The sequence below is a fragment of the Phragmites australis genome, chromosome 5 (assembly GCF_958298935.1).
Source record: "Phragmites australis chromosome 5, lpPhrAust1.1, whole genome shotgun sequence".
Lineage (NCBI taxonomy): Eukaryota > Viridiplantae > Streptophyta > Magnoliopsida > Poales > Poaceae > Phragmites > Phragmites australis.
The window spans coordinates 42,551,845-42,571,700 of record NC_084925.1 but is presented as its reverse complement, the minus strand read 5'-3'; the positions used below and the strand labels follow the sequence as shown (position 1 = coordinate 42,571,700).

The following is a 19,856-nucleotide window of genomic DNA, read 5'->3' as shown; positions in this document are numbered from 1 at the left end:
ATTTGATTAATTTACTGTTGGTAAATTAAAAATCATCATGGTAATATTGTAATAATGATGCAAAATTTTGTAAAGTCAAGTTGAGACTTGAATTACATAGTGCAGACCTTAAATTACATAGCTAACACGTTAAAGATAATCACCAAATGTAGTGTAGATCTCACAGTAGTATGAGGCATCATCTGACATTTGTCAGTAGATGCATATGTTTGTATTACCTTGTGTTATATTGAGTAGAATATTTGGAAGAACACTTAAAATGTAGTCATTAAGTTAAGGTGACAAAAAGTAGATCTCCCCGTAATGGTGGATAATCTGCAAATATACAGTAGATGTCATAGTTCCATTACCTTGTGTTTCATAAATATTAAATTGAGGTAATCACTTAATTTAATTTTTCATTTTAATTCTGCTTGAATTAAGCATTATCGAGCATAAAAGTACTTTTAGCTTAATTAAGATGAATTAATGTAGAATCTTGCAAGAAAATGAATCTCAATTGCAAAATTAAAGCGGTCGTAAACATTATTGCATGTATAGGGATTGTATGGGGCAAACACATTGAACATTACACAAATTCCAAAAAAATAGGGTCTGGAATGCATATTTACATGATGTAAATATAATATAGTGCAATACATTTAAAACCAGATGGTTTAAATGTAAAACGACAAGGCACTATATATTTGTAACGCAACTCAAGGCGCTGTGATCGTGGTTACGACTGTGGCTTCTTATCCACCTTAATCCTTGAGTGTTTGTGTTCCTCAGTTGGTTGCTGTTGAACTACGATGTTGAGACTTTGTTTGTCGCAATGGAGATCTGCATAGGACAACCCCAGACGGTGACGATTACTTCAGATCTTGGGATCTTCACGCACTGGTAAGTGTAGTGCGTGACTACCATCAATCTAGGAAGAATAGGTCTTCCTAAGATGACATTGTATGCCGTCTCGAAATCAACCACATCAAATACAATTTTTTCTATTCGAAAATTGTCTTGCTTTCCGAAGGTGACAAGTAACAATATCTGGCTAATAGGAGTGGTTAAAGATCCGGATACTATACTATGGAAGGCTTGAGTAATCAGTTTGATTGCAGACTGTGAGATATGCATCCCTCCGAGTGCATTAGCGAAGAGGATGTTAGGGAACTTTCACCATTGATAAGAACTCGGGTAACCCTGCAATTCTTTATGTAGGCTCGACCACTATCGAAAGTGGCCCAACCGTCCAAAGTTATTAGGGCAATCTTTTTTGCCAAAGGAGATTTCTGTGTCGGATCACTTCACAACTTGATGACCCTTAGGTATAGTGACTAGAACTTCTCGGACCACCGTCTTGTACGGCTATTTGGACTCGTATGACGTGGAACCACCAAACATGTGGTTGATCATCCTCTCCCCGGCTAGAAAGACTTAGTGTATGTGTCATCCCCGCCACCATCTGAGTCGAAGTCTCATTTGTCATTTGTTAACAGCGAAAGAGATCATTTTTCATACCAGGTCGAATGTACGTACCCTAGAACCTAGAAGTTAGCTCGAACCTATGAGTATATTGTTCTCGACGATGGATTGGTCAACTAGGTTCTTATTGCCTTTCAAGGGATGTTGAAAGGTAATTCGCCATTACCTTCTAGTTCCCACTTTCTGCTTGGACGGTCATGGTATAGATCTGGAGAAACTCAACGGGATTTGTTCTTCCATTATATTTCTTGATCATCCTGGGGCGGAACCTTGCCAGCCAGCTTTTCTGTAGATATGAAGAGAAGGCCATACATTCGTTGATGGTGCATTGCTTTGTTCCAGCACCCATGAGAGTCTTTTTCACAATAATCAGATATTGGTCTTGATTTGATCGATGTCAGGATGTTTCTGGAATAGATCGATAGGGTAGAAGAAGCTTCTTCAGAAGCCCTGAGCGTCTTTGCTGGTTGTCGATAAACTGACACAAGTCGTTGATTTGATAATTTTTTACTGGTAAGGTTCGACAGTGATTGTTTGCCCAATTGCCATCCTGGGAAGTCCTGTTCCTAGAGTTATGCCTCTCCGAGTCAGATGCATCTCGTGACAGAGGATTGTCCGGCCTGCCCCGGTTAGTAATGTTTCCAGCTAGGGTGGCCTAGAGCATGATCTCCTTTGTCATGTCGATTGCTAAGTTCACACAATCCTTACCGGCTGGGGTAGCTAAATCTGTGGTTAAAGGGCGCATGAGAGCCTCTTATAGAAGAAGGATCCTCTTTGCAGTTATGGATTTAAAATGATCAGCCCCCTGTTGATGATCAGGAGATTGTATGCCCGAGGCCCCGATAAGGTCGGAGGTGTTTTGTCTGCATGTGGCTGATCATTGCCTGCCGCTGTGGGCAGAGGACCCCAGGTGTTTACAGGGACGTCGTCATGATGATCAAGATCATCACCTCTGCTTCTGATTGCGAAAACTTCTCATGGGTAAATTCTGCTGGAGGAGGTATCTAGATCCATCATGGATGCTTCGTTGGATTGCTCCGAATTGGTATCTTGATAATCTATGTTATCAGAAATTACAGGGATTAATCCCGACTTGCTGTGAATTAGATATCTATAATTATCTTGGCAACCGGGTGGTTCGAACTTGATATCGTAATCTTTGACGTGTTGATGCATAAACCGACTTACCTTGACACTTGAATCGTTGCTAGAAAATTCGTCGCCAAAATCTCCCAATCGATCACCGGTTCGTCGAAACGAGAGGTAAGATTGTCGTAGAAACCTTATCCAAAAAACCATTTTTTAGTGAAGCTTTAGCGATGTTGACGGCATGTCGTGTGTAGACGTTTCAAGGCTTTTTGTCATGATCCTCATGGATAGCACCAGCTGTCGATGATTCATAAATCACCGATCTAACGAATTTGTTGAAGAATAAGGGGCTATTTTGAGTAGATGAATCACAAGAGAAATACACAGAGGTTTTTAGATAGGTTTAGACATCCCAGAGGTTAATAACTCTATATCATATTTATCTTATATTGATCTGAGTCTGTTATAAGAGTGTGTAGCTAGCCTAGATGAATTTAAATCTAGTCGGTAGTTTCTTTTTTAGCTTCTGTTGGCTTGTATGGGCTCGTGAACTCGTATAGCTTGAGACGACTTGTACCGGATAGTCCTCCATAGGAACCCTCCGTACAGTATATATATAAGGTGTCGCACGTGCTTTAAACTCTTTCTTCTTATTTTTGAAGATAGACTCTTTCCGAATACGAGACACTTTTGGTACTATGAGTAGTTCTTTTTTCAAAAATGTTTTTTTCTAAAAATAAATATGCTTCAAGAATTACAGAAGATATCTAAATATGATAAATATCTATTTATTCATCATTGGGTTCGAATCCGTATGTCCGCATAACTTTCTACACGTTTCTCTGCAGAACTTTTAGCTCGCTTGTACTCTGGCTCGCCCTGCCTGCGATCTCCTCGGCACAACTGCGGCGCGCTAGGCTTTTTACGGGGCCGCTGACGCTCCCCCTCCCAGTTCCACCCCTACTGAGCGCTAGCGCCGCGTAGCCTTTGTCTGATCCTGTTGCAGCGCCCCATAGGGGCGAAACCGTCATTGCACTTCGCCACTGGCAAGCAAGCCTGCACGAGACGAGCCTCTGCCTGCGCCCTGCGGCCTTTTTAACCGTCGCCTCGGCGCCACCCAACCGCTATCGTGACAGCACCCGTTCGCGGGGCCCGGCGGTGGTTTCTGGTTGGCAGCTGGGGATGCCGGCCGTTACGAGTCGCCTCGCCGGCTTGGGGCCGCCAAAAGCTCCCGGTCCTTCTCCCCCACCTCACCCGCTGCTCCCACGATGCGCGCAGCCGCCGGCCTGGCCACTTCCACGAATTGCAGCCGCGGGGCGCCTTTCACGTACGTACCACACCACTGCCGCGGCACATGCCACTGTCCTCCTTGCCGCATGAGTAGCAACCACTGCATCTGGAGTACATCGCGCGCGCATATATTTGCAGCTAGCGCCGTGGACGAACCAGCGACCGCTGCGCCTGCACATTTTCCATTGGTACACCCGGCAAGACGCGACCATGTACATTTGCGTTAGAGCGAACGTATGTTTATCAGGTACTGTACTGTGCATCCATTGGTCGCAGCTTTGTCATGCACAGATAGGAAAGTAATCGTGGTAGTGCTGTATGTCGAGTCAAAGAAGGCGCAACCATTTAATTGGGAAAAATGCAAACTCTCCAAATCAGTCTGATTTTGAGATTTCTTTGAAATTGTTTTGTTGCAAAATCAGCTCCAAAAATTAATCTGTTTTTTAGATTCTCCCCTTTTTGCATTTTTCCCATATCCATATATTTATATACGCATGTGTATATATGTATATATAGGGTTGCACACTCGTGAATCTTGTTGCCTCCAAAACACCGTCGTATAACAACAAGTTTCAAACTTCGAAATTGAGTTTAAATTTAATTCTTCTAAGAAGTCATGCATATTTATTTCAATATTCTGTGATGACATAGAAAATGAGAAGGTAATATTTAGGCTTCTATGATCGGATGTAATTCTAGATAAGGTAGATCTCTACAAGTAGAACTCAATTCAATTGGATAACTTTTTTTACCAGAAAAGGTTTTATTTAGTCAGAGAAGATTCCCAACTAGGAAGAATCTTTTTTGCTATGAACCATTCCCGATTAGGTGAGTTCTAATATAGTCGGATCATCGACAATGTATAATCACCTTCTTCTTAGCAGAGTTGGAGGACTCACTAGTAAGATTTTGATAATTAATAATTAAGGATATGTGTGTGTTTGTGTGTGTATATATATATATATATATATATATATATGTGTGTGTGTGTGTGTGTGTGTGTGTGTGTGTGTGTGTGTGTGTGTGTGGAAATAGTGGAAGATATAGTGTGCAAACCTATATACGTATATATACATATGGAAATAGTGGAAGAAATAGTGTGCAAACCTATATACATGTGTGTCTATATATACACATTCATACGTGGGTAAATATATGAAAATAGTGGAAGAAATAGTGTGCAGACCTATATACGTGTGTGCATATGTAACTTCCCAGTTTTCAGAAAATTCGAATTCAAAATTTGTTCAAAAGAAATTAGTTCAATATATTTTCAAAAGCCAAAACTTCTTCCCTTTTCTTCTTGTGCTCAATCCATCTCTCTCTCTCTCTCTCAGCCCACCTTCCTTTTCCTTCTTTCGACTGGCCCACTTTCTTTCTCTTCCATCTCACTCTCTCTTTGCTCCCTCTCTCCCGCGACCGCTTGCGCTAGCCCAACCCAGCCACACCTTCGTCTTCCTCCCGCCTCGTGGCTCCCACGTGTATGCGCTCGAGCTCGCCACAACAGGATCCCGCGCTGAGTCACCGCCTATAGCACCACCCACCAAACCCTCTACCACAACCATGCAGCTTCTGCCACCCTATCGCCCCGGCCCTCTCTACAAGGTCACCACATATAGAGCCGACGATGAGAGCACAACACTCACACGTACGAAAGCCGTGTACGACCAACAGAGGTGGTCGCCGACCACTAGCCTCTCTCCCTTTCCTTTTCTCTCTGTGCTTGCACACACACGTGTGGGCATTGATGCAAGTTGACACTGGCCCCGCTTTTGCCAAAGCCGCACGCCACGGATGCCTTTCGCCATGTTTGCCGACCGATTGCCGCGGCAATCCTCCCTCTTCCGCCTATAAAAGGTCATGCCTGAGCCTTCGCCGCAACCCAACCGAGCCAAAGGTTCTCTCTCTCTCTCTCTCTCTCTCTCTCTCTCTCTCTCTCTCTCTCTCTCTCTCTCTCTCTCTCTCTCTCTCTCTCTCGTCACTTTCCCCTCCGCCGACGGTGCTCACCGTTGATCCGCCTCTAGACACCGCTATTGGCCAATTGGACCCCATGGCGAGCTCCACCTGACCACTCTCCACCTCCCTCACCCCTCTGTTCAGCCTTACCCTCTCTGTTCCGAGCCCTCACCGAGCCATCATGGCTCGTTGGGCTCCATCTCCATCGTCGGTCGCTTTGGATGCCTCACTGGCCAAGCCGAGCATGGATAACCCTTCGTCGCACCCCACATATGCTCCTGACGCCCAAATTCCCGAGCCAAATCCACTCCCTGTGAGCTTTCCCCGTTGACCGCTGCCGCTCTCAACTACAACGTGCTGCTAGCACTATTTCGGTCACTGCCTACCGTCGAGATGCCCCGACCGGCTCTGTCATGCAGTGATGATCCTTTTGGACCATCTCTCGGTCCAACGCGAGGCCAGGAGCCGCTGGCGTTGAGCTCTTCAATGAGCCCCCACCACTAATCCCTCGGTGCCGTCACCTCGACGACCAGTCACCTAATGCCGACTCGTGGAATCCACATCAGTGCCATGGCGAACGCCACCTGAGCCAACCCCACCCCCTTTAGCCCAGTCAGCCACCACATCAACATGGTCCATGGCCCCAGTCCACTGCAAACTGTAGTCTAAAGCCCATCCGGTCCACAAAATCCATGAATCGAGTCCAAAGCACAATAGACTTTTTCTTTTTCCCAAAAATCCTTCTTCCAAAGAATATTCTAGGGAATATTCTCCCTTTTTCCCCCTGAATTTAATTACCGGTCAACTTTTGAAGCCCATATCTCCTCCGTTTCAACTCTATTTTTGAAAATTCCACCAATATTCTTCTAAATTCAAATCCTATCTCTTCCCATCAATTTCATATTTATTTTGAATATATTTGTATTTAATTGTGTGTTTGTATTGTTTGTTTGTCCGTGTTTTAGAAAACGAAGAGTTCGAGGAAAAGGAGAAGGAGCCAGGAACGCAAGATTTCGAGTAGGACCCTCTCAAGGACTTCGACTGAGGCAAGTTTCAATCCGTTTCTCTTGTTGATCATACTGAACCTAGATTTTATCACCACAACCCATAATAGTCGTTTTTCCACCAAATAATTGTATGAAGTATTACTTGTTTGCTTAATTTAAACTGTTGATCTAGTTATGACCTATTATAGATTAGCCGGCCTAATTATTATCAATCCAAGTATAATCTTGGTAACCCTAGGACATTCGTCCCAGCTACTTTTACGCTAAGACGATCACCTTGTTACTAGTATGCTTAGGATTGTAATCTTTACTGTTACTTAATGCGTAAACATAATTAGTTTTGCAAAATGTGTGAAACTTGGTGCTTTGTGTTGTGTGAGTTGTAGGGATGGAAAGATTCACCGGTTAATGATAACAACTTAGAACCTGTTAGAGCTGGGGCAAATCAGGGTTCCCCACCGAGAATGCCTTGGGAGTTTGAGTGTTGCCTGTGTGGTCAGCTCAGTGTGGAGATGTTTGATTTGACTCATTTAAGGACTGAGTTACTGTGATATCCTACCTAGTCTTCACCGTACAACCACTCGACCCTGTATGTGGCAGGGCTTAGTCTAACCCCGACAGCTTGTCTAATAGTCATCTAGAGGCAGGAGTGAAACAGGAGACCATGGAATAGATGTAAGCAGGTTCAGGTTTGTCGACCCGATTGGAGGCCTAGCTATTGGTAAGGAACCCCTGGTTAGCTCCCATATGAGGCTAGTGAGATGATGCTTGGGTGGGTAACAACTGTGTTGAATCGCACTGCCACAACGGTGGTATGCTACCAAACTCAGCTTGTGGATAAAGTGTACCATTCTATAGAGGTTAAACTATTCGAATAGCTGTGTCCACAGTCATGGACAAACTATGGTTCGATCACAACAACTAGCATGGGTTACGTGTGTTTCCTTAGAATATGAGTGGGCAGGATGCACCCATTTTGTAAAATAGGTTTGACAGTTTGCCGTGGGTTATTGTGGATGGAGTGTCCGACATCATTAAAACTTGGGCTCAGGTGACCTTCCATCACGGCCAAAACCCCCTTCATTTAATAATGATGACACATTGTTTTCACAAAACCCGTCTTATGGAAATGAATCATTGCATGTGTAAACTTGACTTTCCGTAAAAGGTAATCTTACAGCTTTACTCTTGTTATACTATATGCGTGTATTTATACACCTTGATATAGGGCAAGCGTTGTGACTTGTTGAGTATGTTTGTACTCATCCTTGTGTTTTCAGTGGAAGATTTGGATTTCATCGACACTGACGGTAAGGCTAATAAATAATTCTTGGTTGCGTCTGCACCCGAGTTGCCTGTGGAGTGGCATGTTCACCATGCTGGCGCTGCAGTGCACTTTGATGTTGTGGACTGTGTTTCTTGCGTGCCTTAGCATAGTCCTTTATGTTCTATTAGTCCTTTATTTCACCACGCCTTTTGTTATATAACTTGATATCACCTGTTGTTAAAACTTGTATTTACCAACGACTGATCCAGGTACAGATAAAAATAAAGTTTTAAGCACTGAAGATGATACGGGGCGCTTATATATATAGAGAGAGAGAGGGTGTGTGTGGAAGAAATAGTGTGCAAATCTATATACGTGTGTATATATATGGGGAAAATGTAAAAAGGGGAATCTTAAAAATAGACTGACTTTTGGGATTTTTTAGCAAAAACTTCTAGGAGGAATCTCATAATCAGACTTATTTTTGAGGGGTTTTTTTTTTTTCATTTTTCCCTTTCTATTTGGAAAGCCGCGCACGATAGTTGGCGCCTAGACTTTAGAATTGCATGTATGTGTCAGGAATATATATTGTTTGTAGATGCAAGCGGATCCGGTATAGATGACACGCAAATATGCAACGCGAGGCTCAATCCATATTCACAACATAAAGCGGTGAGCGAGCATGCGGATTGACTCAACTATTGGAGTACTCAAGGAAGAAATTAAGGGGGTGTTTAGCTCCACGGGTCTTCTCTATCCTAGCTCAGCTAATGCCTACAATGAAATGATATACTCTAAACATAATTATATAGATGATTGTATCACGTCTATATTTATGTACTTTTGAATAATATGCTATTCCAATAATGACTATTATTTATATTAATTGGCAAGTATATGACTTATTTGTGGAACTCATATGACTTGTTTGTGGAACTCTTTGTTTGTATCATGATGTTATTCTAAATTGATCACTGATCATGTATCATTGTGATGATTTATAAGACCAGCACATGTATTGATTGATGATCACGTTTCACGGATTATAGGTATGGAGATATCATGTCAATAACATGAATATTTATGTTGGAGAACATGATGTTGGATAGATCCACCTTGAGATACTACTACGATTTTTATTTATGATGTACCATCAGTTATTATCTCATATGGTGTACCTGCAGAATCTTTAGATCTGAGATCATCATTGATTCCTAGAATGTGTAGTGACATATTTTGGGGCTGCCAAACGCTATTCCGTAACTGAGTAGTAATAAAGGTACTTTTCAGATTTGTCATAAAACATGTCGTGGGGTATGAGAGATCAAGATAGAATTTGCCTCTCCTTGATAATGGGAGAGATATCTCTAGGCCCCTCGAGGTGGTTGAATTGAGGAAGTGCATGTTCATGTCAATATGATTAAAGATTTAATCATGATGAATCCACTACTTGATCGAGTGAATGGTCGAGCTAACGCAAGGGTGGTACAGATCTCGCCTTAAGCTTGACTGGTATTGTGAACCGAAGGGATCGGTGCACGTGTATAACAAGGTTTAGCCGATATGAACTTTGTGTATACTCGGTGTTTCGTGGATTCGAAACAAGCCTTCGAATTGTATTTGTATTGTAGCTTTGTATGTATGTGTTTGCGGGCGTGCCAATATACAGTGTATACAAAAGACAGGAGGACAATGTAATGAAATTGCAACTTTATTAATTCATGTCGAATTCATAAAGTACATCTTTCAATTACAAAGTATTACTCCACAATGCACATGCTATCTGATGTATGATCTTTTCGGCGATTGCTTCGCCTTGGTTCCCGGGGCTTCATGAAACTCTCCGGTTAATTACGCTCATCCTCAGGATACCTCCGATTAAGCTGCGCTGGCAGTCGTCATATCGAGGTCGTCTCCGAGTCTGCAAGGCTGTAGTCACACGTAACAAAGACCAAACAAAGTAAGCGTTAGCAATAAAATACGGTAAAGTACAGGATAACAGTCTAGCATAAGCTTTTTGGACTGTTTATGTATCACAGGTCATCATTGGCCACTTAGGCCTCATAATTGTGTATGTTTCTACGAAGAGATGAGCTAGGAGTGCGACACGACGCGTAGCTTCTACCAGAAGTGGTAGCATGGCCACAATTAGGAGCTCTGACGTCGTGCTTGACTCACTAACTCACTCTTCGGGCCTCAGATTTGTCCTCATCGACCGTCTCCGAAGGCAACAAGCGACTAATGCCACATAGGCGAAGGCGACAAAGGCGAGGGTGATCACTTTTTTGGGCCACGAAGGTTCCTTCCGCTATGGCATTATGTTTTCTACGATAACCATTATCGGATGGCCACATAGGCATTATGCCACAAAGGCAAAGCCACACAGGCAGGGGCTATCACACTGAGCCCCAAAGGCATCAGTAGGGTAAGCAACAGCAAGCCACAACAATATAGAGGCGATCACAAAGGAGACCACCATATAGCTTTTATACTCCGCAATCAGCCATCATCAATCATAGAGGCAATCACAAAGGAATTGCCATCTAACTTTTATACTCTGCAACCAACCACCAACAAACTCAAATACCGAAGTGAACATATCCAAACGTTCTAGACCAGATCAGCACTATCATCACCAACATAAATAGCACGGCTTCTCAACAAGTGAGAAGGTTGCAGGATCCACCAACAGGCAGTCAGGCTCTAGAGAGGAGAGCACAACGGCGAGTTATAGCGGCCAGGCCTCAGTTTTTCATCACTGACCAACGGGCACGACAACATCACAATGACAAAGCATCCACACACATTACGCTGGGGCTGCCGCTCCCGATTTGCACACAGGGATCAGACTCGGGCCAACAATGATGCAACACACGCACGGCTCGATCTCTGGCCAGGAGCATGGCATTAGAGAGGATTAGGAAGGGAGAGTCACGGCCAGGGCTCACCTTGGGTCGGAGACATGGCGATGACGGCAACATGTCGGCGGCGGTGAGCTTCAGTTGGGCTGTGAGCTCGAGGGGCAGCAACGGCTATGTGGATGAGGAAATCGACAAACTCGAGGGTGGCGATAAGAACTCGATGTGGCAGGGCTTCAGCTGGAGCAGAATAGATCCCCCTATATCTCGGGCACCCCCTCCTTGCCTTTATAGAGGCAGCACGAGGCTCCCACGAGAGGTGATAAGCACGAGGCAGTTGGGATTTGAAGAAGAGTCCCGATCGGATCGATTATGGATGAGATAAGCATGGGACTCCAATTCGAATCCGCACGACCGGAGATAGAGGGAGGGGATCCCAACGCCAAACCTGCGGCTCAGAGAGGTGAGAGGAGCGGCGGCTCTAGCGTCACAGCTTGGGCAACGTGGCTCGGGGGCAGCAAGAGGCGGTGGCGCGGGTGGTGCGGCACGCTTGGGCCCAGCGGAGAGGTGCCCCGTGTGGTGGCGCGGAGGCTTGGGTGGCAGAATCACGGGAGCGGCTCGGTCGGGTTGAGGGCGCAGGGAGCAGGTGGAGTGCGAGGCTGGTGGCGGCGCGCTCATGGAGAGGAGCGGGCGGCTGGGCCGGTGGATGAGGAAGAAGCACAGGAGTTTGGCTGGCTCAGTGGAAAGGATAGAGAGGGGTGGGCCGGTGCGGTGTGGAGAGGAAAAGGGAGGTGGCGGCCGGGCCGGCCTGGGCCAAAGGAGGAGAGGCGGGCCGGGGCTGGGCCAGACCGAGAAGAGAGGGAAAAAAGGCCGGTTGGGCCAAGAAGGATAAGTGGGCTGGTTTTGCCTCTTCCTTCCTTTCTCTTTTTTTTCTTTCATTTTTTTATGTGTATGTGTACTGCACCAATATACGACAAAATGACATCATACACTCGGGAATCAACATATCCTGCTAGGGACCATTTCCAAGTCGTAGTTATTTGTACGTGAACCTAACGGGTCACACACTTAATGGGTTAGAATAAAACATATGAATTAGATTTGTATATGGGTTTGATTAGATTGTGATCATGAGGTATTAGAGTCTTAAAGAGTACTCAGTTGGTCGAGGAGCACGACTCTACCACTCGGAACTGGTTGAGGAGCACGACTCCACCACTCGGAACATATGGAGATCAAATAACTAAAGGTATGTCATTGTCAATAGAGTTCTATGGACTAACCCATGTGCTTTGTGCTCGAGAGTGAGTTGGGATTAGGATCAATAAGAAGGTATAAGTTGAATTGAAATCATAAATGCCAAGAGTGAAGAACAAGAGTGGACTCCATATATGATAAAGTGAACTCCTTGAAGATGTCGAATACAAAGTGATTTTTCTATGGCAAGACGGTGAAGGGTAAGCAAGACTCAGTTTTGATGGACCATCTGCTGTGAAGGGAAGGCAAATAGCTTGGCATCGAAGGACCAAGACGGTGGTAAAGAGTGAGTGAAGGCTTTGCGCTAATACCGTGGGAGGCTATGGGATGCTACGGCTGATTTGCATCAATCACACGAAGAATGAAGAAGAAATAGAGTGATGACGATATAAAAGTTGGCAACACTCTAAGTTTGAAGGAAATGAGCGGTACTTGAAGGTATTCAAAGGCTCAATGTGATTCAAACATTTTTTATCTTTGAAATTGAGTATAGGTATACCGCACTATCAGGAGGGATGCGTATAGATAGAATTAAAGATGTCTCAGTGCTCAAAGTACTCATTTAGACCAAAGAAGAAAGACACAAATCACCCCACAAACATCGAAAAGTTCTAAGTCTTAGTCTGTACCGGGAGTCTCCGGGCTGACCGGATACTCCGGATTCTGGTGTGTCAGTCAGAGTCTTCAAGTTCAGCTCCGACAGGAGGTGTTCGGTTAGGGCATTTGTGTTTTACCCCGAGTCTCTGGGTGGACTCGGATACTCCAGGATCTATCAGTCATCCAGACCATCCAAATTGGGTTCCGAACAGGGCTCTCGATTACGCGTTAAAGTGCCAACCTGGAGTCTCAAGGTTGACCCAGATACACTTCGGGTCAATACAAAGAGCTCTGTAATGGTAGTTTTGGGGGAATGGTAATATGATCGGGTCCGTGGTTTTTCGATGTACGGTGTACCGAATTCTATTTTCGGTAAATGATGTATCGAATACGAATGCTAAAATTATAAATACGATAATATACTCCCTCTGATTGCAAATGTAGATCGTTTTAGCCTCCTCAACTATTATCTAAATATAAGTTATTCTCAAACTCTATGTACTTTTTTCTCTTTTGTTCCTTTCTTGCCCTTGTTTAATAAATGCTATCACTCTTACAAATAAATAAGTTATCTTTTTCAATACAGAATAAATAGGGATAACAAGTTCATTTGATCTATTTTCTTAATCCTTGTGCATAAGTCTAAATGACCTATATTTACAATCGGATGGAGTATTATCTATTTTAACAAATACGTTCACGTATATTATTTAATTTTAGATTTTTTATGACAACGTAGATATATAGGCTGGTCCAGACCTGATATGTGCCGGCCGGACAGCGATTTTTACTGGTATACTGCTCCTACTCTCTCATGTGAAAAGATGCTTCTGCCAGGAGTGGTCAGATCTTGACTAGGCGCAGGCAGTGCCGCTGGGCGCTGGTCCTCACATCTTTTGACCGTGCGGTCGTACGCACGTCCAATAGTTTTATTCACACGACGTTAGCGAGCGAGTGCAGTAACATATGCTCCTGATCGGTTACTGAATCTCTTCTGAGTCTGGCAGTGGCCGGCAGTTACTGCACCGCTCTCTAGCTCGCTAGCCTCTACTTAGATCGACCAAACGCAAAGTACTAGTACTAGAACCACTAGCTTTAGGCCTTTAGCTGCACACATAGCTTGTTTTCAACCAACACAACAACAAGCTCCTCCATCGAGGGATCCATGGCTGGTTGGCTGCGACGGCCGTTCATTGGCCAAGTACGTATGTACTTGCACGATGGCCCCAGAAAGATCGATGAAACTAAATAATGCATGTCATATTTTTTCCTTTGCCGCAGCACTAGCGTACGCGCGTGGTACTATCACAAAGTCTATTTCTTATTTAAATTAAGATATCTAGTCATTAACTCCGCGAGTCAAAGAAAAGTATATGAGAATTTATATATTTTTAAGACTCCTTTAGCAATAATAACCAAATATCATGTTATGCCATGATTAATTAAAAAAAAACAATCACAACGAGATGTGTCTAGGTCTACTCTGACTCTGAAGCCCTAAGGATTTTGGTGAATTTTCTCGTATTTTAAGTCCTAAAATCCTTTATTGGATTAATCTAATTGTGACTCGAATCTATCATAGATCTCAATATGATTGTTTTTGCTTTGATCCGACTATACTTACATTGTATTTCTTATTCGCCTTCTCCTTCTTTCTCCTCCTTTTTCTTTACTCCCCTTACTTTTTCTCCCCTCCGGATGAATCCCTCCCCTCTTTACATAATTTTGTCAAGGAGACAAGGAATATGTAATCAATAATTATATATTTACTCTGAATACGGTAGATTCTATAGACATCATGGGGTAAATAAAGCATATCACTGGATTGGTAAAAAATCTCCTAAATATCTGGAAGAAGTATAATAGAACAGGAAGGGAGGGGTATGTCCTTGGGAGGCGAATTGACATCTAATCACAGTCAGGAGATCGCCATCTTGAAATGACATCTACGTCAATTCAACTCCAGAACAAACCTAGTTGAGTAGGAAACAAAGGCACTCAACAAAGATCTACGGTAAGATTAGATTCATCAGACTGAGTCTTTTAGACATAGAACACGAGATATTTTGCCTAGAACCTTAGGTTTAGGTATATATACACCCCTTAGGTAAATCATTTTTTTAAGATTAATCAAAGCAAGATAATAGGCCTATTATTCTAATAGGGGCTTCAACATGTATAAAAACTTGTGTCTTTATCTTCGATATATATATCGAGACTAGTGGGTATCCCTACTTTATTATAAGTATTTGCAATCGATTTTTCCAATAGTTGACATTAACTTTGTTGGATTGTATTACTTCTAAATATTTAGAGAATTCTTTACTAACCCGAGGATGATTTCTGTATAGAACACGATGAACTGACTAAAATATTTGCAAATGGCTAATTTATTTCATAATGGTTATGTAAGTTACCATGTTAGATTAAGGACACGTATATTATATTTCTATTAAATTTTTAATTATTAATTACTAGCGTGACCACGTGGGTTTCCTTATAGGAGTTCGCCATGGTGCCGGCCGGGTGCGCGCATCATAGATGGCCAGGGTAGAAATGGCGACCAGTAAACGCAGAGTACTAGCTATAGAAGGATGGCAAGAAAGGCGGGTGCATTTGTACTGGCACCGGAGCGTGACTTCTCCCTCCGGGCTTGGTCGTCGCCGATCGACCACATCATGTGGGGGCGCGTGTCGCGGAGAGAAACTCAGTTAAGGAAGACAGCACTCACACAGCGTTAACAGCCGAGCAAACTGAGGCTGTTGACGCGGACCTTTGCCTGACCCGCTCATCTATTTCTTTCAGGCGAGTTAAAGAAGAGACAAGCCCAAGTGGGAGGAGAGATAGATCACGACACACAGCTAGGGCCGGACTTTTGTCACGGCGCTGTGCCGTCGGCCACGCACCAATAGTATGTAGCTAGTAGTAGAAGCTACGAGCTAGTACTAGTATCACGCAGCAGGCGTGTGTGCACGGCGTCCTTCGAGGGGCCACGGCCATGCATCTGCATGCGGCATGCCAAGTGCTACCACACTTTAATCTCCAAGTACACGCGGCATTTCACGTGCCTGCGTACGGGAAAGACCGATCGAGCGCGAGGAATTGAAGCGACCATGAAAGGGAAGGCAGGGCATCATTTGGTTACACATGCAGCACTTAACCATGAGTGAAAGACAAAGCATTTCTCGTAGCACGTACGCAGCAAGCTAGTAATTAAAGTTGTTAAAAGCTGGAGCAGTACACCATGGTGATGATACTTAATTCCCTCTAGGTAGTAGTGGTCGGTCGGTTGTCTGTAGAGAACACAACTCGATCCGAGCCACACAGACTAAATTTACAGAGATCGGAGAACAAGGGAACATCAAAAGAAGAAACGGAATGAGGACAGAGACGTACACGAAGGAACAGGAGTTGAAGAGGCGAGAAATGCGAGCTAAAGTGCGGATAAGCTTGCTTAGGCCCTAGCGCTAATGCTCTACACAGTGAAGCTTAGCAGAGATCATACGCGTGCGTGTAGCTAGCTAGCAGCCAGATGGTCTCAGATCTAGGGAGAGGTAAAAGAAAGAGAAAGATACACATATATGTAGGTAGATATATATACCCTAGCTAATGGAGCTCCCCCGTACGTGGCCGGGGAATGGCGCGGTCGTCGTCGACGTTGACCACCACGGCGTGCCGGCGCGGCAATACGCTCGTATGTAGGTGATCGATCAGGAGCGGAGGATGCTGCGGATGATCTCCGCGCCGGGGCTGTTATGGTCCATGGTGGACATGAGGTCCGACAGCCGGTCGCTGAGGTCGTCCACCTCCCGATGGAGGCTTTTGATGTAGCTGCATGTCTCCTTCAGCAACTTCGTCGTCGACGCCTGCAATATCCACGCCGCATTAGAGGTTTTATACGAACAAAACACATAACCACCTACGACTTGACTTACTGCATGGAAGTACACACTATAATGCGAACGCGCGATGGTCGGCTAGCTGCATACCTGGCCGGAGCCGCGTCGGCGAGAGCTGGCCGGGAGCAGGGACTGGAGCTTGGAGATGAGCTCGTTGATCTCATCCTCGGAGATGTTGCCACGCGACGACCTTCGGCTGGACATCCTCGTCGTACTTCGCCACCGGCGGGGACGATCACTTCTGGCGGTAGGAAGGCTAGCTAAGCTGGGGCGTGTGGCTTCGAGGAGCGTATGTTCACACACTTGCAGCAGCTCTGGCTAATGAGAAAAGAAACTCTGTTAACCGCTCGAGGTCGCTCTGCGATAGCTGGAGGAGTGTGTTGTGAGGGAGACAGAAAGGGAGAGCGTGCCTTTATAACGAGGGGGGTTTGGGGGGGGGGGGGGGAGGAGGGATTAGTTTTTGAAGGAAAAGGAGTTGGGAAATGTACGCAGTCGGCTGCAATGAGAGAGGGAAAAAAAGGAGGGATAGACGGGGGGCCCCGTGTCTCTCTGCCTAATCACCGCGGAGACCCCCCTGGCCTACTGGTAGGCAGCTCGTGGCCCTTCCTAATTATATTAAGCTATGATCACCCACCACTTGCCACGTGCCCAAGTTGAGCTGCGGAGCTGTATCCATTTCCATGGGGAAAAAACGTCGATCGCTAGGTCGAATGACTAGCGGCCATGTTTCAGTGTTGAAGGATCCAGAAATAAAGACTGAATAAGCAATCTAGTTACTCCTAATTTGTTTTTGATGCTGTAAACTGATGTTAAAGCTAAGTCCTTGCCCGCTCGAAGATCAGAAGTATGCTAATTACATACATGTAAGATGAATGACGACACGAAAAGGACACAAAGCACGTATTATTGTATTGCACACATACGCGCAGGATAATGACTCTAATGAGCGGAAGTCTTAATAAAACCAGATCAAGTATACAATGTCTGCTAAAGAAAACGAGTCGAACAATAATGCCTGGACGTCATACTACGATAATCAAGGAGCATGATCGATGCAGAACCTCTTATGTTTGTCGACGCTCGCGCCACCATGATCTGGACGTACGCCAATCGATGTCCGGGCTTCGCTTGGCCGCGTCTACCGAACGCACGCAAATCTCGGGGGGGCCGACGTGGAACCCCTGCGCCGCTGCCATGTCGGACGCATTGCATGGCAGGCCCCGACCGGACAGCGTGCGCCAACCCTTCACGTGACAGTCGCGTGGCGCATGCATGCCTTCCTGCCCCGCAATGCATTGAAGCCGGGCGCTTCCGGCCGGCCCGCCCGGGCGGCCACCATGTGTGACGTCCTCCGCCTCAGCCCTCAGGCGTGCCGCGCGCGAGAGACAGCCCCTTGCGTGCATGCGACCTGCAGAAAAATGGCCGTCACGTCACGGCCGGGCGACACGTTGGGCCCCGGAGCGGCCCTTCAGTGCTCTGGCGACGTCGCGAGCAAACATGTGTGCGCGGCGCGGGCGTTGAAGGTCGGGTCGAGAGGCGCGCGCCCGTGAGAACGAGACACTGCCACGACATGCGCGGGTGGCATGCCGGGCGTGTTTGCTTCGCTAGCGAGAATGCGAGATGGATGGAAGGAGCTCGATCGATCCGGCGCGCGAGGGACGGGGAGCGACAGCTGCCACTTGTGGCGGGCGGAAGGCCCATGTGAGGGGCGTGCCGCGCGCGGGGGTGTGCTCGCTGGCTGATGGCGATCGAGGTCGGGCGGGCGCCCACCGGTCGATCTGGGCACGCGGTCTTGGCGTGCGACTACGTTACACGGCACGTACGTCTGTCGCCCGGTCGCCCCGCGCGGCCGGCTGGGTCGTATGCATGCCACAGGCACCCGCGCGGCCGGCTGGGTCGTACGCGCCTTGGCTGGATCGGACCAGCTAGCCGAACAGAAAACGCCCGATCGATTGGGGAGGAGTAACTCCCGGATAAATGCAGGAAACAACTAACGTGTCGGTCACTCCATGTATCCATGCGTGATGCGTGCTAGGGAGCAGCAGGCCCTATTTTTAACAGAGGCACGACCGAACTGGGTCGACCCAGCTGCTTGGCCGGCTAGACCAAGTAGCAGAGGCCCTCAAGATAATGCGTGCGCGCGTAGGGATGTGTCAAGATTGGTTCCTAATAATATATTTGTAATTGATTGTGGTACTAATGAGATTAGAGGTTGAATTCGAATCGAAACATGCGATTTCAATAGGTTTGGATCCCGGTAGGAATAATACTCTACATCCTGTATGAATGGTGGTGTGTTTATATTCTCTCGAGTATAAGTAATATGTTTAGACTTATTACATGAAATAGATCAGATCTAAGTTAAACTAAGAATGATGTCTCCGAATATCTTCTATGGTCTTGATGCTTGCGTTGAGTTGCAGATGTCTCTTTCTCTTCTGGGGGAGGTCGCTTTATATAGGGCTGATATGTCACCTCATATCCATCCGTAGTCGATATCTTGTCTACCACGATAAAGCAGATGAATTCGATTTGGATACTAGTGGTTCTCGAGTTGGGCAACCAATCGAGATATTCCTAGTATACGTCTTCTAAAATTTTGAGTGTATCAAGTACCGCTAATTTGGTTTTATTGTATCCAGAGTTATTATGCATACGCACGGTATACTTTGTCCATATACAATGTACTTTTTATGCGTATATACCCCATAGTTAGATATACGATAGTAGCCTCTTAACTCTATTTAGGAAGAAAGGTTTCTACAAGTGCCCACTTGAGTACTTCCAAGTCTAAGTCGAGTCGAGTAAGGTGGATTAGGCCTGCAGTCGAAAGAATCGAGTAGAAATAGATCTTGTTCTGGGTATCGAGTGGAAACGTAATTGGGTCGAGCGCCCTGCTGTTAATCGCACTCAAAACTCGAAAAAGGAATAAAACTCAACTAATCAACACCTGACTCTGAGTAGAGTTAAAAAAACCTTCGAATTTGAAACATTGGGTATAGGAGCATTTAATGCGCGCAGACGGGTGTGCAGAGATTCACACAACACCAACATCTGCCTTTCATGCCGATCGAGGTGCCATAGAGATGGGGATGGTTACCAAAAAGGTGATAAATTTTGGGCTATTTATCTGTACAAACCTGGACTGTAGCAATTCTTCCTTGCTCGCCCT

The 19,856-nt window shown here is 45.5% G+C and overlaps 1 protein-coding gene across 1 annotated transcript; it reads right to left on the bottom strand.

Moving 5' to 3' along the window:
- Positions 1 to 15,975: 15,975 nt before the first annotated feature.
- LOC133917713 (transcription factor ILI5) lies at positions 15,976 to 17,081 on the bottom strand. Its single transcript, XM_062361577.1, has 2 exons — positions 16,775 to 17,081; positions 15,976 to 16,651 (listed from the first exon to the last, which is right to left on the bottom strand). Exons 1-2 carry the CDS (start codon positions 16,886 to 16,888, stop codon positions 16,496 to 16,498), a joined length of 270 nt encoding a protein of 89 aa, XP_062217561.1. The 5' UTR covers positions 16,889 to 17,081; the 3' UTR covers positions 15,976 to 16,495.
- Positions 17,082 to 19,856: the final 2,775 nt, after the last annotated feature.